The sequence below is a fragment of the Neopelma chrysocephalum genome, unplaced genomic scaffold, assembly GCF_003984885.1.
Source record: "Neopelma chrysocephalum unplaced genomic scaffold, ASM398488v2 Primary Assembly neopelma1_59, whole genome shotgun sequence".
NCBI lineage: Eukaryota > Metazoa > Chordata > Aves > Passeriformes > Pipridae > Neopelma > Neopelma chrysocephalum.
In genome coordinates, this window is record NW_020897714.1 from 289,395 (window position 1) to 316,171 (window position 26,777).

Here is a 26,777-nt window from a genome sequence, read left to right on the forward strand (position 1 = left end):
TATTTTTTAGCTTGTTTTCCTATGAAAATGACATCTATACATCGTTCACAGTGAACTGATTAGTTGATTTCTACCATTTTTGACAGATTAGTCTCAAACCATATTTAATATCTTATTTTAAGTAGTTAGTAGTAGAGGAGAAAAAAAGAGACATGTCCTGTCTGTATTATATTCTACATAAAATAGAATTACTTTTCCCTAGATGTGCCCAAACACAGGGGGAACTTGAGTCGATGATTACACCTTCTCAGACAGAAAATCAATTAGTCATGAGATGCAAACTCTAGTAATTCAGTCTGTGTTAGATTCAGTACCCTCTGAGATTGCTAGTACTGTTCATTATCCTATTTCTGCATAAACTAACTGTCTTTTAGCTTTTTTGTTTGGTTGGTTGGTTTGTTTTGTTTTGTTTTGACAGTCTCAGTTACGTCTGTTTGGGACAAATCTTCTTAGATCTTATGAAGAGGTACTGGGATTTATTTCTACTCTAGTGGACACATTGTTTTACACTAAGCAACATTGAATTTAGTGGGGTTTTAGAGAAAAAGCTAGAAGATTTTAGCAAAGTAAAAATTAAAAGGGAAGAAGGAGAGAAAAGTGAATGCCTTAGAAAAGCTTCTGCCTTGGAATTCACAGAGAACATGAATAACAGCTGATAGCAATTAATCCTTTACAAAAATTTTCTTATATTGTCCCAAATGAAGCATTTTCTTTTATCAAAATTACTTACCTGCAACATCAGCTTCCATGGTGTCATGGTTTGAGATTGACCCCCCCTCGAGAAGAGGGGGGCTCAGAGGTGATTGGGTGCCAGGGCAGTGTTCCCTGAAGAGTCAATCACCACTCATGTTGTTCGCTTCTGTTCAAAATCATATATACACAGCCCACCGGAAACTGTTGGCAAGAGTTCTGTTGTTGGTGTCTGCTGCGTGTAGGTGTGGAAGGCCAGGGGGTGGCTGGGCTCCCTCTCTCCCCTCCGGAGGGGAGGGGGGAGCCCTGCAGCCCCCCCAGCTCTGCCTAGGCCAGAGCAGAGTTAGAGGCAGCATTTTGAGTGTGTGCAGTGAGGGAAGAGACTCACGTGAGCACCTGAATCTGACTTGAGGTAAGAGGAGAGAGGCAGGCTTTTGTAGCCAAGCCTTCTCCCCCCTCCTTTTCTACAGCTAAGCTGTGGAGGGGGGCTTTTCCTTTCCCTCCGCTGGAAAGTGGAGGAGAGGCTCAGCATTGAAGCTGAGCCAAGGTGACGGGCTGTGGAGGTAGGCCCGGCGCTCAGGAGAAAGAGTCCCAAGCGAAATTGGAGACGGACCCCGCCCAGAGAGAGGGAGAAGGGGCCTGGAGGATGTCTCTGCCACGCAGGACAACCGAAATTCTCTGAGGAGAAATCTACATGCCAGGACATGGACACTTGATAAGCAGGACCACACTGCAGCAGCCTACGAACCAAGGTATGAGAGAGAGAGATCACACAGCAGCAGGAGAGCAAGGACTCAGAGCTGTCTTCTCGGACTTTATGAGGAGGAGAGACTACAACAAAACAACTGGAACTTGGTGAGGGGGGAGCGTTCAGGCCCAGAACACTCCCACAGAGGGACTGGTTACTTTCCAGCCTTGAAAGGCTCTTTCCTGGACTAAACTTAAAGGAGGGGCTTGAAAGGACTGGTTGATAGAAATGTAATATATATATAGTTGTCTTTAGCTTGTATAGTATTTATTTGTGTAAATAAATGTATATACTTCCCCTTCCCCTATAGAAGCCTCTGGCCTGAAAGTTTCTCTTCAGTAGTGTTGGGATAATTGTGGGAGGGGGTGGAGAAGCCTGAAAATTGGATTTTTTTGGATTTCTAACGTGGCTCAAACTGCCACACATGGGTTTAACATCTACATCTATTGGAGGAGACAATGGGCAGATTGGATAAATATTACTAGCTGAAAAAGAATGAAATGTATGACAGCTGTATGATTTGTTGCTGAATGTGGCTGCCCACAAAGCTTTTGGTGTTTTTGTCATAGACTGGATATTAAAAGCTCAAATTCTGTGACTACAGGATCATGCAAGCTTCTTTGATAACTGATCAAGTGGTCTGTGACTTAAGAAAAGTGCTTAAGAAAATCTTAAGCACTTACAGAAACAAGATCAAAACTAAATATAGCATTAAAATTTCTCATATGAATAATAATAAAAAAGCACCTCAAAATCTTTTAGGAGTATTCGTGGAAAATTATAGTCAATTATGGCCGAAACCATCAGAGTGACAGTGCCTTAGGAGCAGAAAGACAAAATATATGTTGTCCATACTGTGGTAGGGAAGAATAGGCATGGGAGTGATTATAGATGCTATAGCATGAAATAATGCCTCACATATGGTAAAGAATATTATGGTGAATTGTAAAGTGGGAAAAAATCACTTTGAGCCATATGTTCCCCTCCGGCATTAAACTGCGTGAGAAAACAAAATAATCCAAGAATCATGTGATTTTTGAAGTGCAGCCATTGAACTATGTTCTCCTGCTGCCTTTGTACACTACCCAGAGTGGGTATGAAAGTTACACAACACTTTGAACTATGCTGAAGAAAGAGGAGCATGGCCTCATTCGTCTCCTGGTTCAAACCTTCCCCGTGGTGGAACTGGGAAAGAAACAAAAGAGCAAGGGTGGGCAGGGCACAGATCCTGATACTCAGTTCAGAGTTTCAGTGGAATATGAGTCAGGCACATGGGATGCCATCCTAGCCTAAAAAAAGGCAGTGATAAAACTGCTATTGACCTGACTGCCCCAGAATTTCTGTCTCATTATATCTTGAAGCCTCCTATCTTCCTGGAAGTATTGTGCAGCTGCTGCTATTGAGGTGTTGCCCTGGGCTCCCTGTGCAACTGTAGTGGCAGGTAGTGACATACAAAAGATTTATACTGCTTGGAGAGCACAACACTAGGATTTCTCTTTGTCATATTAATTCCTGGAGATTAAGGTTTTCTCAATAGCCAGGACCAGAAATATTTTCACACAAGTGGTAGATTGTAGAGAAGAAGCAAGAGCCTTTTTGGTTCCAAACTGCACAGGCAGCACCTGAAGCAGAAGGAGAACAACCATCCTGTAGCATGTTTATCAACAGGTCAATGTACTTCTTTATACACAGCATGTTCTTGAATCATGTAGTTCCTTTAATACCAAGTACCCCACAGTCAATACCAAACAGGCAAAACATATTGGGTGGTGTATTGCTAATACAAACAAATTCAATAAAGAAACCCATACAAGTAAGAGATTCAGTGGAGGGAGTGATGGAGTAGCTGAATTTGTACATATCTTCAGCAATCCATTCATTACATAAGTTCCAGCACTACAACATTACCAGTTGTCAAAAGGAGAAGAAATAATGTGAGATTATGGAAAAGCTAAAAGGAAAACATGAAGTCTGAGAGCAACAGATGGATAATGAGAGCGTTAAATCATGTACATTATTTACAAGATGTATTTATGGACTTGTCTGGCATGAGTTCTTAAGAAAATCCTAATGACAACTGCAGATAGATTTAAAAGGACCCTGACTTCCACAGTTAACGGAATGAATGAGGGAACTTGTACAGCCAACATAATGTCAGGATGAATGATGTAAAATGATATGAAAAATGCTGAACTGTGCATAGTAAAATGTTTCCTAGAGGAAGTAATAGGTTCTGAAGCATTGCTTAGGCAAAAGAAGTTTAAGTAGGAAACGGCCCATAGAGTTAGTAAAAAAGCCTTGAAAAGCAAATAAATGTTATAAAAGAAAACTAAAATGAAATTACAAGGCAGTGATATAAAATAAATGCCATATCATGCAAAATACATGGAAGCAATTGAAACAGTTACTGTTTTCATAGAACAATTCAGCTTCATACATGTATTTTTATCCTTTCACATGATAAAAAGAGGTCTAGGTGTATCTAGGAATGGACATGGAGTTGTCCTTGAGCTTAGGATAAAGGAACATGGAAAACTTGCCTGGGTAAAAGCATTTACAAAATTATGGTTTAAGACTTATTGGATATTGGTTTCGCTGAGATTGAACAATATTGTCAATGTCAAAAAAAAATTTTAGAAATAAAATCAAAACAATTTCTAAATTATGTGCACTCAGATGCATATGTAAACTGTAGATTTAAGTATTAATTTGAAGATACCATCTTGGTCAATATACTATACTGCTGGCTTTTTCATATGGTTATAACAAATGGCAGGTGTACACTAGGTTGCAAATGTACAAATGTATGATATTGAAAACTCTCATTCAAGTAAATAATAATAATAATAGCATTGTGTTCTGGCAGCCAGGAGGGCCAACCCTGTCCTGGGGGGCATCAGGCAAAGCATCACCAGCTGGTTGAGGGAGGTGATTGTCCCGCTCTGCTCTGCACCGGGGTGGCCTCACCTTGAATATTGTTTTGGGAGCTACAATATAAGAAAAATATTAAGCTGTTAGAGTGTGTCCAAAGGAGGGCAATGAAGATGGGGAAGGGCCTTGAGGGGAAGACATATGAGGAGCGGCTGAGGTCACTTGGTCTGTTCAGACTGCAGCAGGAGACTGAGAGAAGTCTACAACTTCCTCATGAGGGGAAAAAGAGGGACAGGCATTGATCTCTTCTCTGTGGTGACCAGTAACAGGACCTGAGGGAATGGCCTAAAGTTGTGTCAGGAGAGGTTTAGGTTGGATATTAGAAAAAAGTTCTTCACTCAGAGAGTGATTGGGCACTGGAACAGGTTCCCCAGGGAAGTGGTCACAGCACCAAGCCTGCCAGAGTTCAAGAAGCATTTGGACAATACTCTCAGGCATATGGTGTGACTCTTGGGGACGGTCCTGTGCAGGGCTAGGAGTCGGACTTGATGATCCTTGTATCAACTTGGCATTTTCTGTGATTCTTAGCTGAAAAAGTTTTCCTCCTATATTTTCCTAGATGGTTTTCCAATTAATTTCATTTAAATCTGTGAATGATTAGCGTTTCTAAAAGCTGGTCTTATGTGCAACTCAACTTGGATGACAAGGAATACATTACAAAAGGCTTCTTTGAAAACTTTGCTTAGTCTATCTCCCCCATTTTACTTCTCCTGAAGAAAAGACAATGCAGAAAGAATCGTGTCTTGCCGATACCATCCAAGGAGTCTTTCTGCTGTGCCTTTTGCAACCAGACTTGTCTGTCTCACATTGGCCTCTTTAGCCACCAGCATGCTTGCAGCAAATGTGAGTAAAGCCCTTCCCAAATCTTCATTTGCGAAGTCTAGCCATGATGATGACTTCTCCTGAATCTTGTAGCAGAACTAACTAAGTTTCCCTGAGTACCAACCACAAAGTAAGGCCTATACTCCTTTTTATCCTCTTGTAGTGCCTTAACTGCTATATGTTTTCTTGTTTCTCCTGTAAACAAGATTGTTGACTTTAAAATTACAATCTTCCTTTTATGATCTAACATATTTTTTGGTTAGTTTTTATATCTATGCCTGTTTCAGGACACCTCTAAGGGTGTCATAATACATGCCTACCTTATTTTTGCTTATATTATGACAAATCTTAAAATTTCTTGGTCACATACTGCTTTTGCCTACAGATTGAGTAGTGAATTGGCATTTCACTTTTTGCCTGACTGACTCTGCAACACAATTTTCTTTTAGCACAGCTTCTGTTTGTTTACAGCCTATCATAGAAGGCATTCAGCATTTAATTCATTAACATGCTTTTGCTATATAATTTGCAGATTTATTATCTCTAAGAAAATATTATTCACAGTAACAAAGACATCATTCTTCAAAAAATCCAACAAGAAGAGGACAAAGGATGGCATGGGGAGAGCACTGGAATGGAATTTGTACTTTATTCTTCTATAACATTTTCAATCTTCATTCTTGAAGTACTTCTACAAGGATGAATCACTGTTTCAATTTGTCTTTGGGAGAAACTGAGTCACCTGAAGAGGGAGTGATTTGCCACGCAGCAAGTCAGTGGCAGAGCCAAGGGCAAAGAACAATGCTCTTCCATTTCCTGTCTTATGCCCTCATTACATTAATTCAGTCTACAGCTCTGCTACAGTCTTCTTTATGACCTTAGGTGAGTCACTTGGGTCCTTTATTCTCCTAACACTGAAGTGCATGTTTAATTTAAGCTTTTTTTTTTTATGATCACAATTGCATGAAAAACCTCTATAGTACATCAGCCATACTCAGGGATGGTTCATTCTTTCTCACGATAGTTACTTTGCAGGGGAGAATTTTTTTCTTTAGCACACTTCTAATTGGGTAACATTTTATTTTTCCTGTTGTGTTTATTTTTTCCCAAAAAGTTTTCACAAAAACTAATTTTAGCCAAGTGGAACCTGTGTCTGTAGATGATAGAAAGTGGTGCATTAAAGGAGCCTCTATTCTGTTGATCAAAGGGTACAATACCCATGGGTTACAGGCCCACAGTTCTTCAGATTTGCACATGCTATTTTCCTTTTTCATAGGCATCTGGAGGACAACTGTCTGCACTCCAGACAAACTCATGGTGTGGATGAGAGGAGAATTCACTCCTCCATCTACTGCTCCCTACACAGTGTGGATGAATGAAAAAACCCCATCTTCTTCCCCTGCCATATCCATATGCAGATAAAGCTCCTCCCAACATTTCCTTTAGGATTCCTTGTAAGAACACCTCTGCACTGTCCTACAAAGTCTCATGGGATACAAAGCAGTCATTTCAGTGTTTGGCTTTTAATTTTTTGTGTATTATTACATTCCACTGTTCTCTCCACTTTCTTCTGTTCCCTTTACCTTTCTTACTTCTTTTTTTACGCTTTCTCCTATTTCTAGGAGAAATAGTGTCTCTCTGCTTCATTTCTATGAAATTTCTATCTATATGGTTTTTTTCCCTTTTAATGCTTCTTTTCCACAAGAAAAGGGAGGTGTCCCACTCTATGTCAGCTCATCATAGAGGCATGGAGAGAACTGGCAGAAATCATTGCTCATGTCTGGCTATGCAGAGGGAGGACTAGGGATTTGCTGCTGTGAGGATTTCCCAGAAGCGATATTGGAGCTGTTCCAACAGTTTACAGTAAAAGGACTGCAGTTCTAAGTTCAGCAAGGTGAAGGCCATCCTTTTTCAGGTCAGGTACAGTAACAAAGAGTAGCTTGTCAGATGTGTCTCTGCTCTGAGAAATTAAACCTTTGAACAAGATGCTGCATAGTACACTGTGGAGATGAAGGATCCAGCCTTCATAAGACGTCTGACACCAAGGAGGAGAGACTCATCTCTGGCCTGTAAGGATCATACAGAATGAAGAACAAAAGGCCCTGTAACTGGAGTGCATTATTGTGGGGCCAGGCCATTAGTTTTTAGGTATCCCTACTTCCATTCTCTTCTAATCAAGGTGCTCTGCAGAGTTGGCTCTGAAGAACACTGTATTTTGTTACATTTGGGTCAACCTAGGAGTAGTAGTAGGGGAAGAATGTGTATTATAGCCACTTTTTCCTGAGCAGAAGGGTGATACCCTACACACCTTTCAAAATGGTGAAATCTGGTCCTCTCTGCCATGCACTGCCCGTGTTCCCTGCTGAGTATCCAGGCATGGGTTCAGCACCCTTGAAGGATGAACACAGTACATGGTTTGCCTTGCTGCCATGTCATACGCCACAGAGTAGAGGCTGAAGAAGCCATTAGCAGCATTGTCTGGAGAGGACAGCAGAACATTGTGAAGGAAAACTTTCAGTGTCTAATTCTCACAAAAGGAAACTGAGTGCAGTGATGACATCCACATGTGTTAGACAACCAGAGTGTATGGTGAGTGCTCCCCAAATCTTTGTTCGTGAAGCCTAGCCATGATGGTGCGTGCTAGAGACTCCCCTGATGTGTGTCACAGAAGCTTCGCTTCAGGTAGGACCAAGCTGCTTTTAGATGGAGATGTTTGTATAGGTCAAAAGTTGATTGTTGTTAATGCTTCCTAAATGTACTTGATTTTTACAAGAGCAAACAAAGTTCTAGAAATCTGGCATGAACTTTGAGCAGGAAATGGTAGTCATAGGGCCAGTGGTACTTTGTTCCCATTGTCTGTGAGTAGTTCTTATGGAAGTTCTCTCTCTTGGGGAGAAATTTTCTGTGTTAGTGGAGTTACTGACAGTGGAAATCACACAGTTTAAGGAAATCTTTAAAATGTGCCAGGACCACACCACTGAGCAATAGAAACAAAACAATTGATTCAATACTCAATAAGAAGTTTGAGAGTAGGAGAGACTGAGATACTTGTGGCAGTCTGCACTGCTGAGATGTACAAGCGCTTTCCATAGAAACACAGAATTTTCTAAGCACTGTTGGCTTCCTGCTTATGTACCTTGCCTGCAGTTCAGGTGGGAAGTAATGGAGGCACGTGTGTATTCAAGAGGCAGGGAATATCTTCTCTTATGTTTGCACAGAGCCAGTTACAAACGAGCAATGAAAATGGGTCAGATCTCCAAGTGTTAACCAAGCATAGACAGTAATACCATTACTTGTTTGGAACACACTGAATTTAGTGCTTTGCAGCAGCAAATAACATGGACTAATGACATTGACAGAAAACAGAATGGTGGACCTATTCTGAACTTCTTGGCTTTGATTATTTTTGTTTATTGTATGACTTTATACTCTGCTTAGTTATTGGATAAATTGAAATTAGAACTTTGTGGCACAGGAAGGCATTACACAATTACCCTTGTATGAAAATGTAAATGTAAACTTCATTTTTTCTGTTCCATGAATGATGGCTCTTCTTTTTAACATTATTAGATGAATGAAATAATCATAAATTTTTAAGACATTAGCTTTGGATCCAAGTCAGGGATGTAATTGTAAACAGTGAGCTCTTTGTGGCTACATCTACATGGCTTTTCACTGTAGCCTACAGTGCCACACCTACAGCCATATCAAAGGTTGTTTAGGGCATCGCAAAAAAATTTCATCAGGTATAGTCAGCATATCTGCATCCTGTATGGCACTCACAGGCATTTCCTTATGTAAGAAAGATACAAGAATGTAAGGAATTAGGCATCTCCAGGTTTTTATGGTTCTATTGATTTCAGAAAGACAGAATCCCTTTCCTGTAGTTCTTCTCTTTCCTCAGATCTTGGAAATACTTGCAAGGGATACCAAATCATAAGAAAGTAGATGCTCAAAAGCCGAATAGTGCATTGCCATAACTTTTGGCCACAACTGTGCTTTATATACCTAGGGCATTATACATGTACAAGCACCTCTGCCAATTTCACATGGCAAATATGTGCTTTACTCATCCAGAGTTTCTGTATGTTAAGAGTAATGAACTATTAATAAAAATACTCTGCCTGACTACCAAGCTCAGCTTCACTTTTTGCTTTTCAAATTTAAATAAAAAGCTCTGCATGTAATCTATGCTTTAGATAATTAATTACTCAACCGATTTGCCACCCTTCAAGAACTGTCGCTTACAACATGCAGTAGTCTTCTAGCAACAATTACTGAGATATGAGATAGCAGGGCAAGAAAGTTTTATGGACCAATGGCTGTGACATTTTGATACTGTACTACTTAGGAGATTTATCCATTCTCTCTGAATGGTTCAGGATGGTGCTCTCAACCATTCATCTGCATTCATGATTTCATCCATCTGCCTCTCTATAACTACATTTCTCCTTCCTGAAAAGAAGAGGCTGGAGGGTACAAATTGACTACCATAATAAGCATCAGCTTTTATCCACTATTATTTCTTTGTTTCATTCCTAAAGCCCTTGTCTCTATTGTTTGGGGGAGGGGTTTAAATCTTATTATTTTTCACACTTTGTCATGAAATCTCTTGTCTTCTGATAGCTGGCATTCCTGGCATTCTTCTTTAAGCTTGGTTCCTGGAGAGTTGGACAGCTCAGGTTCAGGTTTTAAAACAAATATACTTCGCCATTCTGGTTCCTGAGAAAAGAATTGAACACAGAAAGCAAATTTAAGTGAAAAGTTCATATGTAAATAAACTGTCCTTTTAAAATAAACACAGTTTTTTAAGCCAGTCTTTAGGATTTGGAGTTCTGCTTTGTGTTTTTTTGTTTTGGGTTGTGTTTTGTTTTTTTTTACAACATACAGCCAGTAATGCCTCCAACAGTCTCATGGAATTGGCCAGTACCCAGGGATACAGGCACCATAAAGTGAGCAGGAATTATAAGACCTGATCAGGGATGACCACCCAATTGAGAATATGCTACACTATGGGTCAGGACAGGTTATATAAATATTGAAGTAGTAACTGTAGGAGGGGATTCTGTTGCCTTTATGAAGTCTCAGAGTTATGAACTAAGATGGTTCACTTTTAGCAACAAGAACTGCACAGTCATAGCACTCTTTGGGGGAGTGGAACTACTGTGGGACATTTAAGCAGGAACTGTAATCTGGAAACACAAGGCCTCTTTGCAGGAGGTAGGGTATCCAGCACACTGTGCTCACGCTGCTGCAACATGCAAGCAGTCCAGTACCACATGGGAAGCGTGGGCAATAGATACCTTGCGCATGCCCACATCTTAGCCACAGTAGCAATGCAAAGGCAAGAGACAGCATTAAGCCTTTTGAACATTAACAGGATGCCCACAGGAAAGAAAAGCATATCAGCAAAAGATATACTAGCAAAATATATAGGCTCACATGCAGAATGGCATGATAAATACATAAACAAATGGTACGTATTAGTATTGTCATACCACTATTAACTTTAACAAAGATGGATTCACTCTCATTACAAAAACTTATATGGAAATTGTAAGTAGGAGAAATAAGAAATTAAGAGGGATGTGCAGGTGAGTCTGTTCACACACCACTAACCTGGTGACAGCAACTCTAATATTTCAAATGAGTTTTCTTAGTAAAAAGCCCGTTTGGTTTTATAAGCAAAAAGTTATTTCATGTTCATCATGCAGTATTTGAAACAACTGGATAAATCAGAGTAAAGAGGTTTAAAAATAGGTTAGTACAGTTTGTTTTCATAGCAAAGAGTGATTTCTTCCTAGGCATACTGCCAAAAGAGTAACTGTACTAGTTCTTTGAGGCCCGTGATTGTGATAATCTCCACTTTTGTTAAAAAAGAAAGGAAAAGCACGTTCCTACTCTTCACTAACATTCACATTCATTAACATCACATTCCTAAGAGAATGTGATCTCAGCATACCTTAAGGCTCAAAAATCAAAAGCTAAGTAGAAATACACCAGAATTTAAAATATTGGGAGTTTTACAAGAGGATAATATTAAGTTTAGATGTGACTCATGATATCTAAATGCTTCAGGTATGCAACAGTGATTTGTATAGAGACTGGGTTGCATCAATGGAAGAGGCAGTTGCAGTGAGAGACTTGCTAACACTCAAAAGGCAGCTGACATTCACAGATTCTAAGAACTTACAAAAATGCATAAAAATGACACAAATTTGGAATCAGGAAAGAAAGATAAAAGAAGTATTAAGATACAACTTCAAGACCCAGTCTAATGATATCACATAAGTATGGTTGCTAGTTTCCAGAAGAACACCTTTTCACCCAATGGAAGAACTGGCAGTTTCCTGAGAATACCAGTCTTTTAAGGATGACAAATATAACCAAAAATGTCTTATTCAAAAAACAACCACCATTTTTTCCCTGATGAACAGTCTCCATGCTCCCTGCAGTCTACATTTACCTTTAGAAAAGTCTGGGTGCATTCCTCCCATTGTGGGGTTCCATTTCCGAAGGCTTGAGGTGGATGGGGAAGGGGTTACTCCAGCTCCAGGGGTTTCTTCAGGGTCCTGGACGCATGGAGGGGTTAGGTGCTCACCCCTCCCCCCACCCACGAGGTCCCATGGCTCCCAGAGAGACAGCACACAGCTCGTGGAGAGGAGGCGAGAGAGAGAGTTTATTGTGGTGAGGGGTTTATAAAGCTCTTGGGAGGGTCAAAAGGGACCATGTAAGGTAAGGGGTCTTACAAAACACCAATCAGGCAGGGAACAGCCAAATAAGGAAGGGGTTAACAAGAGACCAATGAGAAGACTTCTTGATATCTTCTCAGGACATTCCTGAGACAGAGATAAGAACTGGCCATGGGGGATTTTGGGAAGAAGAAACATGAGTTAGCAGAGACCACAAAAAAGCCATTTTAAAACATGCTTAAACCACAGTTTTCCCATATAATGCAGGTTTACTGCTACAGAAAAGTATCTACTTTCAGTATTGACTTAAAAATTGACTATATGGAGGTATTGATAAAAACAAAGCATTGATACTATTGATACTAACATATATTGTTAAAGAAATGTGGTGATTTTGGGTTGGTAATGGAAGTATCCTTACTTCAGTACAACCAGAAGACATATTTTTTAAACATTTCAAAATATTTTGGCACACAGATCTTACAGAATGACTTTGAATATGCAGACTTTTCAGTCAGCTGTTCTGTATCTACATGCTATAGTTTTGCAGGAGATGATTCAATTGTTAATAATTTATAGCATTTACTGCCCTCCTGCTGCTACGTAAACAGTTTTATAAACTAACTCATGCCCTTGCTGTAATAAACAGAGAGAAGACAGGAGTTGTATTAGTAAGAAGACAGGATCTTCACTTTCTTGCAGGACAGCACACTTTCCTTCTGCTAATAGAAAGAAGGTGCCCAAGCAGGCACTTGGCAGAAGTGTGCTCGTCAGAATGGTACCTGGTCTAGGACTGACTGCTGTTGGTTTGGCTAGTGTCACAAGCAGCTGGAGGCAAGCACTGAATGTGGGGGAGCATGTTTAAACGGGTATCCCAACTAGCTGGTGGAAGGTGTGGGTTTCTTCTCACAGAGGAGAAGGAATGGAATGTCAGAAGCATTTCTCATGGCATTTATGATATCGGCTAGTATAGACTGGGAAATAGGTCAGAACAGGTACATTTGCGTTAGTGGCTTAATGTGTAATGGAGGTCATGTTGAGTGTAATCATCCTTACAGCTGAAGTTCTGTGCATTGTTCCAATGCACTATACTGCTGTATGTGAAATGGCACCTCTGCCAGGGAAATAAGGAGGAGGCTGTACACAGTGGTGCCACATAAAGTACACAGTAATACAGACCCTTGTTTAGTGCTTCTCAGCCTCAGAAGAGCTGTGTTAAAGTATGCTTAGATGAACAATACCATGGGGTTTGCATTTCCAGGTGTGGTTGGCCAGAAATTGAGGGTGGGGTACTTGAGTTAGTCATCTCCATTCATCATCATCACCACCACCACCAAGAAAGATGGCTTCAAGCCACTCCTCTAGCTGTGTAGACTTGGCTGGATCTTCACACATAGCTGCCTCACAGCTACCTTAACTCCTGCTCTGCAAATGTTCCTCAGTAACAAAATTAGCAACTTCGGTTTTGATATCAGCAGGGCACATCCACATTATCCTCACTGCAGCAGATTGTGAGGGGGAAGGCAAAGCTGTTTCTGCAGTTGGATCTTGTTTCTGGACCACTTTTGTAAATGATGCTGCAAGACCAGTCAGAGTTAGGTCCAAACTGGAACTCAGCCTCCTTTGTTTATGATATGATACACAGTAGCTGAGCCCAGGGTTTCATCATTCAGGCTGGATAGGTAGAGACAGATGGGTCAAAAGGAGATTTTGAAGCCTCCATATGAGGTTCTGTGGCCAAAGGGCCAATCTAGACAGGCCAGTGCACACCAGGATGACATCTCCTTACAAAGGCACAACCATTTTGACAAGACCACATTTCTGTATACAGTACAACAGTTTCAACTGCAATATATATGAATGACTGTATTTTCCAAAAGAAAAGCACAAAATACATCCAGGTAATTACAAACTTAATCATACACAGAATCACATAGAATCAATTAGGTTGGAAAAGACCTCTGCGGCCATCGAGTCCAACCTATGACCAAACACCACCCCGTCAATTAGACCACGGCACTAAGTGCCACATCCAGTTTTTCCTTAAACATTTCCAGGGACGGTGACTCCATCACCTCCCTGGGCAGCCCATTCCAATGCCCAGTCACTCTTTTTGTGAAGAGATTCCTCCAAATGTCCAACCTAAGTCTCTCCTAGAGCAGCTTATGTCCTCTCAGACGTATGAGAGGCTATGTCTCCTCACAGCCGAGATGTCCTGATGGCCGGGACTTCCGAGAGCGCATCGGGAAGGGCTCGCCAAAGGTGCACACGCGGCCTCTCCGAAGTTCTTAGGCTGAATTTGAGACGTGGAGATGGCATTAAAAGAGGTTCAGTCTGACGCCGCTCCCTGCAGCGCATTCCCAGACGCTTCGCAGCCGCCGCGGTATATTGTCTGCTCGCAGGCGGGCCTGAGACAGCGCCTTTCCGACCAGCGCTGCCCTTCAGCTCCGACAGTGGTCGCCGCGTCCCGCACCTCCGGGCTCGGCGCCCCCAGCCCCTCCACCTCCCCGCCACCGCCGGGAGCGCAGGACACCAGCACGATGCCGGGGGTCGCTCGTTCGAGGTGCCCTCTCCGCTCACCGCTCCGCCCCGGGACCCCCGCCGCGAGCCGGGGGGCGAGCGAGGGAATCCACTACCCCGTTTCCCGCCCGAACGCTGGAGCGGCCCCGCCCCGCTCCCCCCCGCGGGCGGGCGCCGCGGGGTGACGGGCGGGTCTCGGCCACAGCCGAGTGCGGCGTCAGTTCCGGCGGGGAGCGCGGCGCGTGGGTCGGAAGCGCCGCGGCGGTGGCGGAGCGGAAAATGGCGACGGCCGCGCAGCTCACGGACGAGGAGCTCTTCTCGGAGCTGAGGCGCTTCGGCTTCTCCCCGGGGCCGGTCACCGAGAGCACCCGGCCCGTCTACCTGAAGAAGCTGAAGAAGCTGCGCGAGGATGAGCGGGCCGGGGCCCGCGGCGGCGGCGCCAACAAGACCCGGAACAGCAACAACAATAACACGGGGGCCGGAGCGGCGCCGGGCGGAGGCGGCGGCCGCGGGCGGGCGGCCACGGCAACGCGGCTGGCCGGCGCCGAGCACCCCTTCCTCCCTGGGGCTGCCGCCGGGGGCGGCCGGGGCCGCGCCGCACCCCCCGCCGGCGGTGGCAAAGTGCTGCTGGGCTTCAGCTCGGACGAGTCGGACGCGGAGAGCAGCCCCCGGGGCCAGGCCGGCGGCAGGAGGGAGCGCGCTGCGCCCCTGTTCCGCGGCCTCAGGCCCGCCGCCCCCCACGGCGTGAGCAGCAACTCCCCCCCGGAGGAGGCGGCCCGGCGGAAGCCCAGCTCCTGGTGGGGGGCAGCGGCCAGGAGACCAGCGGCGACTCAGGGCGCGAGGGAGCTCGGGGACGGCGAGGAGGAGGGAGGAGAGGAGGAGGACGACGAAGACGAGAAGGAGGAGGAGAGCGAGCAACAGCGGTGGAAGAACCGGACCGTGAACGGGAACCGGCTGCTCTCCTACGGCGGCAGCAGGGACAAGTACTCGGACTCGGAGGAGGAGGAGGCGGCGCGGGCGAGGGCCAAGCAGCAGGGACCGAAGGAGGAGTCTGCAGTTCGCCGGCCCAGACGGAGCCTCAGCAAGTCGCCTGCTCCATTCATAACAAGCAAATGTGCTGCAGCCGGCGCTGGCGTGATGGAGACGGGCCAAGAAAGAGCTGGCGGAGGCTGCGGTGCTGGTGTGCTCGTAACGAATGACAGGGCGGCGGGGGCGGCTGCTGCCGGCAGTCTAGACAGGGGCAGAAATGAGGAGGAGGAGAAGGAGGAGGCAGCGGAGGGAAGAGGATGTGAAAATCTGGACTCTAGTCCTCCCAGCCCCAGATACCGCCTATCCAAGAAATCCCCATCAGTATTGTTGTTGCCACCACCGCTCACGGACGTGGACAGCGGTAAAATCACTGACTCCGCAGGCACCATTAGGAAAGCGACCAATAATCATGTTCTCAGCGGTGCTCCTGGTAGCTATAATGTTGAATCCAAGATCTATTCGGCTACTAATAGCCTTCCCCCAAGTGGAACCACCTCCTCCCTTAGACTCAACCACTCCAATCATACGGGTTCAAATCATACCTACCTGAAAAACGCCTACAAGAAGAATCTCTCTGAGCCCGAGGAGGAGCTTCTCCAGCAGTTCAAAAGAGAGGAGGTATCCACCACTGGAGGCTTCAGTGCACATTACCTGTCCATGTTCCTCTTAACTGCTGCATGCTTGTTCTTTCTGATACTGGGATTCACATACCTGAGAATGAGAGGTTCTGGAGTAGCTGAGGATGTGGGAGCCAACAGTAAGTATTAGGTGAAGGGTAAGAGCAGTTTCTGCAACTGGATGTAACAACTGTTAATACGCCTTTGCAATCCCAGACATCCCTTACTGAACAGTTCTGGGCTCCAACTTAGTATAATCTCTCTGTAGAGGATGGTGCACAGAGAAAAATTGTCTTTCCTGAAGTATATAACATTGCAAGCTGGTATAAGCATGCAAGACATTTGAGGATAAATTCAAATCCTGGCATTCCTTGCTGTAATCTGTTAATACCTTGTTTTCTAGCAAGTTTTCTTCCCTAAGCAGTTATATGGTTTTGTCCAATATAGCGGGTGTATGGTTAATAAAGAATTGACGAGGTAAGCCTTTATGCTAATTTCACAGGAGTAATCATGCACATTTAGATACCTGGGATTCCTGCAGGGCTAAGATTTGATTGTAGTTGTTTGGTAATAAAGCAGGTTATTTTCATTTGTGTGTACTGAGGCTTGAAAAGGATCCTAGGTTAAGATGATGTTACGCACTACCACAAACTTTGTGCAATGAATGATTTGACCTATTGTATGTTGTTTTCTAATAGGCACTTATAAATTCAGTTGACAATAATATTTGTATGTGAAATACTGTTGTGCTTTAGTTTGAATTTCAGGGCATTCGTTTTTTTTAATCCTGAATTATTTGGGAGCTTCTTTAATATATGAAAGTAACTTCTTGGAATGGATATAGAAACTACCATTTTCTATTCACAAAGCATACAAAAATGGAAATGTGCCACCTAAGGGTAGCGATTCATGCTAATTCAATTCTTGGCTGTTCTGAAATGGACAGTGAAGATTCTAACATCAGAAAGAAAAATCATACCACTGCTGTCTTGTTTTTTCATTGATCCTGATGAAAAATTATGCAAAAAGCTAGTCTTGGGATATAAGAGCATTAGAAGGGTCTTGGCAACTTGCATTTTTCTTGAAATGATCGAGAAAGGCATGTGGGGTGTACGCACGTGTGTACATTTCTTTGTGGGCATGTATTCAGTGCCTTGTAAGGAGCGATCAGACTGTTCTCTTGGGATATTCTATATGTTACAGGGCAGAAGTAGCAGTGTGGGCTGCTTTTTTGTTGGCTTTCTTTTTTTTCTATTTCCTTTTGAACGTTATTCATTACATTATGGTAGCAGAATAGTTCTTAATTGCTGTTTTGCAGTCTTTGGGGGGGCAAGTAAAAGATTTGGTGTTTAGGAAGGACAGTTGCAGTAAGGAGTTAAGACACTTGCAGTGGTTTAATTGCTATCCACGTGACTCTTAACTGCTGTTCAGTCTTGTTTTTTGGGAAGGCTGTGAACATACACAGGTAGGCTAAAATTACATACAGTATAGTGTGACTGTGGGGACTACTCATACTTTGTCATTAGCTTCTGGCCATAACTGCTAGAGACATATCTACATTTTGTTACGTACTCATAAGCTGTATAATTGTACCAACATGTATTACATACTTTTTCTGGTATTGAAATATGATGATTTTAATAGGGGAGAAGGTCTATCAGCCTACTGGGGTAAACTTTCTGACTGCCAAAGTCAGGAGTTGAGTTACAATTGGCCTGTCATCATGACTGATAAAGCTGAATGTCTCAGCAATGCAGATAGCAGTAGTACCTAAAGTTCAGTGTTGTTTCTTTTTTATTGGAAGAAAACTTCTTTTTGAATGTGTGAACTTTCCTAGAGAGCATGTGGGATGCCCGTGTTGAGTATATTGACCTTAAAAAGTTAACCCAGCTGGAACTGTTGTACAGGGAAAATCGTCATCTTCTACCCTTTTGCTTAGGTAGGACTGCCCAGTCAGTGGTCTGATAGCCCAGTGTTGCTTGGTAGTTCAGTTAAGCCAGTTCTCGGCCTGTTCTTATTTGCTGTCTTTTCAGTGGAACTCCTGAAAGTGGATTTCCTGGAGAATTGTTCTGGCAGTGGCACTAGCATTTCATCTGTCCTACTTCCTCACAGCCCCAGGCTTTGCTCTAACGTAACAAATGGGAATGGGGGAATAGCGCCCTTTGGAAGAAGCAAACAGCGGGTTTTGTGTCTAGCTCCTTTGATTGAAAGAGGAGCAGGCCACTTCTTTTAAGTAATATGGGAATGATCAGGAAATTACCTTTCCCATATGTTCAGCATGTGCTCACTAAATTCTTTCTTTTCAAATAGGCATATGGAACAAAAATATGGTAGGTCTGTAGAACAGGCAAGAACAGACAAGACAGGCCATTTAAGACTGATTTTTACTGAAAAGGGAGAGAACCCTGTTTTCTATTAGGTGATTCCTGAGCTTAAATATCATCCAAGTGAGTACTTTGGCTCTTATGCTTATGTGGGTCTATTGTCTGTTTTCTTTATAGAAGCAGAGCTGATTCATACTTTTTTATTAAAAAGAATGGTGTATCTCAAGAAACCACCTTTTCATTTAAGTGATTGGATACTGAGGTTTTTCTTCTTTTAGATGGTTGTAGGTAAGACTGTTGGGTGAGAGTGATTTCATTGTGAAAAAAGAGTTATTTTCAACTCCAAACTATGTCTTAAAAAGTTTTAGAATTCAGCAGAGTTGCACTATATCCATCTCTGTAATTATTGTGACAAAACAATAAAGGCAGTTATTTGTATATTTGGGTGGCTTCTTATTTTAACGTTGCAGGGAATGATGCACAATGAGCTTAATGTTGGTTTTCTTAATAGTTAATTGCCTAAAATGAAATGCAATTAAAATAAGGTGATAGTACGTTTGTGACATTGAAAAATATTTATCACCAAGTACACTCAATATCAACACTTAAAATATTTGTCATGCTGTAATCTAAGAACAAAGGAGGTGTGTGTAATGAGGGGGAGGCTTAAAACTAGGTGTTGGGGTTGAGTTTAGCCAGGTATAATAATGTAAATGAGAAGGGGTGAGCAGAAAACTTCAGAAGAGATTTGTCACTTATATGATGCACATTGTTCAAATAATTTTTTTTTTGTTCAGAGCTCTGAAATAGCTATGAAGTGCTTTAGTTTTTCCACACATGGCATAAAATGTTCAAAGACAAATCAGAACTGGGCTAATTCTTCTGTATCTAACCTATAAATGGTCACTAGAAGTAAGATTTTTATGCATTTTGCTGTCTAAAATATAGATAACTGTCTATTGGGCTTTTCCTGAACCCATTGAAATTGAACTACTCTTTAAGCATGCATAGAAGACCAACTAATGCATAAGTGCATGTTGTGCACTTGTTGTCTCTGACAGTGGTGTATGTGAAAAAGATAAATTTGGGCTTGGTGCTGGTAACCTCATTCATGTTGCTCTTGCTATAAAGCAAATTTTGCTTGCACCTGCCTTCAAAATACCATGGAATTGTATCAACTTCTTGCCAAACCAGCATAGTATTTTGTCAGGAAAATGCTTAACTTTATTTTAGTCTACTTTCTAGAGTTCTTCAAACCCTGAAGAGTGGGATATCTCTTCCAACTTGTGTGGTTTTGTGATATTACTCTGAGCACCTCAAGTGGCTGCTCCTGAGAGTTAATTCTGAAGTTATTTTTCATTAAAAGTTGATAACTATATCAGATCAATTGATGTTGCTTTGAGATCTGGTTCACCTTTCTGAAGGATGTGGGCAGTGGTACAGGTGCTGTTTAAGGTTGTAATCTGAAATCGGTTGCATTTAAGTTACTTCTACTGTTTCTGCTCCAGCACTTTGTCTGGGAAGTAGCTGATGTGGCAAAAAAACCCCAAACCAACAAAACCACCACAACAAAAAACTGTTCTTGAAACTTTCAGGTAGGTCTTGTTTAAAATCCTATATTCTTATTAGGAGTGGCTTTTTAAAGTGACATCTGTTGCTAGTAATTTTGGTCTTTCTGTGATACTTGTTACAAAACAACTGCTAGGAGGATAATCTTTACTATATTTGCTACAATTTGTGTTTTTGAAGTGTTAATTCAGGGAGACTTAGTAGTTGTGTATATTGCAAGTGGAAGCTTATGCAAATCACAGTTCTAAGAGTTTAATTCAATTCCATTGATGTTCTTTTGTTCTTGACTTCTAAATCTCTTAGGTGTTAAAACTTCTGTGGAATTTTATGCAGGGAATTGAATTGGTAAGAAGTTAACTTGCTGGATAAAGGACAAGATGATGACTGCTATGCTCACAGGCCTGCAAATTACTATTAAAGTGATGTGGTATTTCACATCACTGCCATCTAAGATCACCTTCGCAGAAGCATCTATATTCTTGACAGTGTTGGCTTTAATAGAAGAAAATTAGTTTTGCATAAGAAGTATTTATAGAAGAGGAGATAGCAAAGGGAGGGATTAAAATTAAAAGATTTGCAGAGTTCCTGTGTTGTGTGGATATTAACGTTGCTTGTGGTTTGCAAAGAATACTCTGACTTGTATTTACAATGTAACAACTTTATTGAAATATTAGCATATAGCTGTTTCATTTTCTGTATGTTACCTTAAACCCTAGTTAGCAAATGTTTCTCTTCTAGGTGATATGAAAGAAAATCCTGATGTGTATCTTAAAGACTAATCTCAGTTGTAGCTATCTCAATTCTGTGGTTGGGCGAGATTTGGATCAAGATCAGTAGATTAAAAAAAAACGCCTACTCTGTCTTCATAAGGTAAAGTCAGTCAGAATAGTTAAATTTCCTTGGGATTCCTGATAATTTTAAACTCTAGTCTTCCTTATGGTATGTCAGAAATAATTCTTTAAAATGATGAACAAATTTGGCCTTTTATCTAGGAAAGTCCAAGTAGTTATTATATAGTCCCTTTTATCTAGACTTTTGTCTAGGAAAGTCCTAATTGCTATATAGTGCAAAATAGTTAATTTTAGCTGACCATATCAGGTCCTTCCTAAAGGATAATAAACAGTCTATTTACCTTTGCAGCAGATCTGTAGTATGAAATATAAATATGAAAATTCATCATCAGTGTTTGAAACAAAAATGATGCAAATTCAGAATTCCTGTTTTTAGGGGGGTTAGTGATGTTTGATACTTTGTTCAGAATATTTATAAATACTTTGCATTTGTACCTTAAATGTGCTGCTGTTTGCAGATGAGCACAAAATGTTCCTTATGCCATGATTGCAGATTCTTACTATGAATTTTTTTCAATGTTACTGTTTTAGGCCATGCTTTTTTGTGAAGTAAGTAACGGGAAATCAGAACTGGAATTACTTACCTGGGGAGCAGGGATGCAGAAGAGCTCTGACAGGGTCTGTTTTCATTAGATATCAAAAACTAGTAAAAAATTTGCACTGCATTCCATAGTGCATAGTTTTCTCAAAAAAATTTGGTTTCTGATGTGAGAAAATTAAAGGTGATCTAGAATCTGAAAGCAGATCTTGTTGCAACTTTTCCATTTCAAAAACATTTCAGACTAGAAATGTGTGGGAAAGTAGGAAGCAAATTTATGTTTCATCTGTTAAGAGCCTCTGCCACTTCTAATACTGTTCAAGCACAATGCAGTCTTTCTGTTTAGGACAGATGAATAGAGTGATAGTGGGTGCAGTGGAAAAACTTTAAAGAAGAGCCCACAGTACACAAAGACTTACATTTAGCATTGCAGGAGCCCCACTTTGCACTGTTTCATAATCTATAATTATCCCAGTACAAGAGGAGAATCAGGCCTGCAGTTCTCCTACTTCTGGGAAATAATTATGTTTCTAAAAATCATGTACATTTGAATCCTTTTGACATCCATGTTTTATCTGAGAGTCGTAGGTTGCAAAACTTTGGCTCGACTGCTTACCCAGCTAAGCTGGCAGAAGTTGTTGAGTTGTACTGAACTGCTGCCTGTCATGCTTCTAGACTTGTGCTTCAGAAATAGTATGAACATGTGAAAAGGCCAGAGCTGCTGTTTGAGAAAGTTGTTTGGTCACTTCACTAAAAAGCTTAGGCAAGTAAATTAAGCAGGTACGTAAGTTTTTGTTGATGAAAGTGTGTTTCCAATGCCGTGGAGAATCATGAAGTCTGTTGTAATCATGAGGCATAGATTCCTTTCACCTTTAAAGTTCTTGTGGATATTTGTATTTTCTGGTAAAACTAGTTGTCTGTTGTGGTAGGTTGAGGGGAGTAAGTTGACTGGTTAATGGATTGTGAAATCAAGGTATATTAAAAAGAAAAACAGATTTTTTGGGGGGACTCGTGTTGCTAAGAACTTCATTAGTACTATCTTTGTCATTACTCTTCTTTTCTTGGCTCCTACTGTTCCTGCTGGTAGGTCTAGAGTTGTGGGAGAAGGTAGCAATGCCTTTGCTGTGATTATAATAAATGAGGACGTGGTGTAACTCTGCCAATGGTCAAAGTAGCTTCTGTCCACTGGTAGTGTTACTGAGGGAAAGAAGCGTGCTGATGGGTGCAAGGGTAGATTGAAGAGCCACTGCACATCTTAAAGCTGATCTCATGTAGAAGGCTTGCTCGAGTTTATAATGTCCAGTGTCAAGTCCTGCTGTACTGTACTTCCCACAATGCTATTTAGTGCTGTTTCTCTATTCTGAGTGTTCACAGCCCACTGTGGAGGGTGAGAGTAGGTGCAAGTTAACCATGAAACAGGCAAACATGGTGTGCTGTTGGGCCCAGCTTGCTGGAGGAGCTGTGCTGTTATGGCTAGCGTTTTGCAGAGATTAATTCTTTTTTGCAGAGGAAAGGATCAGATTTTCTGCTAATGAGAGTCATATCATAACATTGAGGTACTTGAATAATGCTGCCCATTTAGTCTTGCTTAAAGTGAACTCTGAGTGACAGACTGAATTGATGCAAAAATCTGTTTAATGTAAGGAGAAGAGTAGGGGCTTAAAAAGAGAGGTCTAACATTGAATTAAGTGGCATTAAAACTTACTAAGTAGTTACAGAATCACAGAATATTCTGCATTGGAAGAGACCCACAAGGATCATCAAGTCCAACTCTTAAGTGAACGACCTGTGTGGGGATCAAACCCACATTACCAAACCCTTTTTAGCACCATGCTCTAACTAAGATCTGTTGAATTCTAGTGATGCTGTGCTAGATAATTAAGAAATAAGTCTGTTCGTAAATGAGAAATTGTAGAACAATTCCTAGGCCAGTTTTTCTTTTCCTCAGAGAAGGCTGTTTACTTAAATAAAAATTGAAAGATGGCTTGTCAGAGAATAATTGTTGTAAATACATAGTAAGACTTCCTTCATACTGCCTTTATTCACTTAAGTCTTAATACAGGGTCACATCCCCTTAAACCTTTTATTTATTGAAAAATAGAAGAAACTTTTATACTTGGACTCAGAGTGTCTTGGGTAAATGCAGCAGCAGCCTGTCCTTGCTGGGCATCAACTGAACAAAACTTTATCACAGGAGGACTGCTGGGGTGAGGTGGATAAATGTAGTGTTGTTCCTGACTAGATTTTAAGGCTACATCTAGATCTTAATTTTACTTTTGTCTGTAGAAAAGTGTGTCTTTGATGGTCAGTTAAGTCTCTGAATTTGAGAAGCTTCAGACTGTCCTTTGATTTCATAGCTATTTTTGTAAGGTTTAGAGTATTTTCAATAGGCTGTGTCAAAGTCGCTCTGCCTAACAATATGTTCCCTCAATTCTCAATCATCTCGCTATGTAGTTGTACAATAAAACATTCCACAGCACTTGATTCAGCAGTACATATCCTAGTGTCTGTTCAACATCATCAACCTGCACAGCATAAGCCCTTAAGTATCCCCCATCTCGCAACTTCATCAAACAAATTTTTATCTGAATATGTAGATGTTGGCCATAGAGAACAGAATTCTAGCTGTAGAACTAATCCAAAACCTGTCAGTAAATACTGAGCAATGGCGCATTTACTGGGAACGACGGGTTTCGTATATCAAAAGGTAAATGTGTGAATTTTGTTGTTGGTGGTGGTGGTTTTATTTTTGGGGGTTTTTTTTGGTTTTTTTTTTGTTTGTCTTGTTAGTGTTACCTGAAGCTGCGCTTGGTTTTGGTGTGAGGTAGTTCAGTGTTTGTTGTTGCCTTTTTTGTTTTTTTAATTCCCAGGATATTTTATGAGAAATGGTAAAACATTATAATGAGAATTTCTGTTTTTGTCTCACTGTATCTGAAAGTTTAGTGTGCTTTTTGTTCTTTTTCAGATGTCATGCCTTAGACAACCAAAGAGGATTTTGTTAAATGACAGACTGGGTGGGGCATGTGTGGCAAACGCCCGAGAGGCCTCTTTCACAGGCTGTGGAAGTCCACAGTCAAACCTAATTATGGGGAAAGGCCAGTCTGGCGGTCTTGCTTGTACTGTTTCTCATTCTTGCAAATTCCTTGGAAATACTTTACTGTTACTTTGTAAATATGAAAAAATGATTGATGAAATTCCTTGGTGGTATCTTGAAAAGGAGAGTATGATGTCTGTTTCGTTGTAATCTGTTTCTGTATTGGTGTGCACCCAAGAAAGTTTCTGGAGGTGAGAGGCATAGTGAATTTCAAAGAAAAAGCTGGTTGGTTTTGTTGGGGTTTTTTTTTGGTGTTTTTTTTTTTTTTAGGGGTGTGGTGGGGTTGTTAAAGGAATTTTATGCTGTCCTGGCGAGACTTTGCCTAGCTGAGAAAAAGAGGGCAGAGATGCAGATTTCCTTCTGGAGAAGGAACTAGTATCATTACTTATTTTTGGCTTTTGTTTCTCTTATCTTTATATATGGGAAGTACTTATGCTTCTACATCAGCTTATGTAAAAGCAGATGTGGGTAAAGGTGTTTGTAAATCACTAAGGGAAATAGGGAATCTGAGCTATGTTGGGTACTTTGTATCTTACATATAGTAACAGATGAATGTTAATTTTTATATAAACTCAGAAAAAAAATAGAGTGTTGAGAACACCTAAAAGAGCCATACTGCTGTACTGTCTGTACAGTGTCCTTTGAGCTAAGGGTTTTTCATATCACTTTGAAAAAAAGAAATACGAGCTCCTGAGAGCTCGTTCTTTCAGAATGGGCAGGTATATATGCACAGTCCAGTTTGATGATCCTAGGGGTGTATTATGATCAGTACCTGTTAGGTTTGACTTCCATCAGAGGTGGTACTCCCTGCAGAAATGCTACAGACTGTTTTTTAGGTTGTTTACATTGAGCACAGATGTGTCTCTGTACTTTGGAATTGTATAATGCAGTGACTAAAGTATTTTTTTATTTATAATTTTAAATACTGGGTTTTTTCTCTTGACCTTCTGCTAAAGGTGATGTTTATTGAATTAACAAAGAAGATATGCAGATTGAGTGCAAGTGCACATGAAGAAGCAGGGGGAGGAAACAACGAGATGTAAAATCCAGACTTGTTTTTTTCTACTATATAGGATGTGTACTATTAAAGGCATTCCTTTGGGAGAGCAAACTGGAGGGAAATCACATGAAAGTAGCAGTCCTGGGAAGGGGCTGTCCTGGTGATTTGAGGACCAGAGGCCAGGTAGCGTCTGCCTATCCCTTCTGTAAAGGGAACAAATTAGCATGGGATATCCTTTGCCATTCAGGAGATGGGAATGTACTGAGCTGCTTTCCCAAGCCTTGGCATCAGACTAGTATCTATATGGCCATCTTCCTTAAGCATGAGATACATGGTTTGAGGAAAGAGAGTTAGGATCTTATGTGAACTTTTATAGTTTAAGCACTGAGCTTTGTACTACCATGAATTACATACTATGGAGCTCTCATGTGCCAATGTTGTGTTAAGGTTTTATTGTGTTAAGGTGTTTGAGATCTTGGTAAGAGTCACTTGTACTTCCTTTCTGTCCTCTTTTTTTGATGTTTCTGTTTGGCAGATGAGTTTCTTGCCAAGCAAGGTTCTTTCTGCTCTCTAGATCCACCTGGCTCAAAAGTGCACATAGTACTACTAGTACACCTTAGTCCACCAACTGATGATGTAACCTTTGAACTAATAGGCATAACCTGTTAAATGAACAGTTACGATAACAACATTGCAAATCTTAGTTCAAGCAGATTCTTCAACTGAGTAAAGAACAACGGTGTGTTAGTCCGGTTGTTCCCTTCAGATAATAATTTTTATTTGAGCCAGTTAGATTATGCTATCAGACAAATGCAGCTATTATGCTGGACAACCTGGAAGATTTACCAACTCTAGAGTCTTAGTCCGGTGGAGTAAAAATGGAAGTTACTGAATATTGCCTGCTGTTATGCATCTCCAGTCAAGTGGTATATGTTGTGAATTACTGCTTAGCTCATCCTGATTTTGAGTTCTGCAAACTCCTGCAATTTGAGGCAGGCAGTTATGCTTCTTCTCTTTAGCTAATATGGGTAGTTCTGGTAAACTGACTCTGATTCTTCAGTGAAAGCTCATCTTTGTCATCTTCTAATCACAAAACTTTTTGGATTTCTGTGTTTTTAATCACTAATACAAGTACTAGAATGAAACTAATGTTTTTATTATAGTGAAACTGAATAATCTGATGAGAAGCTTTCCCAAACTCTTGTCTCTTCTTAAATAAGGACCGAATTGACATGACTCAGGAGCATCTTTCAACATTTGGGTCTATTCTAAACAGTATTTGAATAGACAGGAGGAGATTTGATCATTTGTAGAGAGGGTGATACAGCTAAACTATGGAGAGTTTGTTGTTT

At 41.3% G+C, this 26,777-nt stretch overlaps 1 protein-coding gene across 2 annotated transcripts in view; it reads left to right on the forward strand.

Annotated features, from left to right (window-relative positions):
• The first annotated feature begins 14,624 nt into the window (after positions 1-14,624).
• Positions 14,625-26,777, forward strand: part of LEMD3 (LEM domain containing 3) — a 42,485-nt gene continuing 30,332 nt past the window's right edge. For both annotated transcript variants that reach the window (XR_003533635.1, XM_027679638.1), the window contains exon 1: positions 14,625-16,189. Coding sequence is in view for 1 of the 2 variants with exons in the window: in XM_027679638.1 (XP_027535439.1) it covers positions 14,683-16,189 (1,507 nt within the window). In the remaining variant the exon portion in view is untranslated. The remainder of the gene's footprint in view (positions 16,190-26,777) is intronic.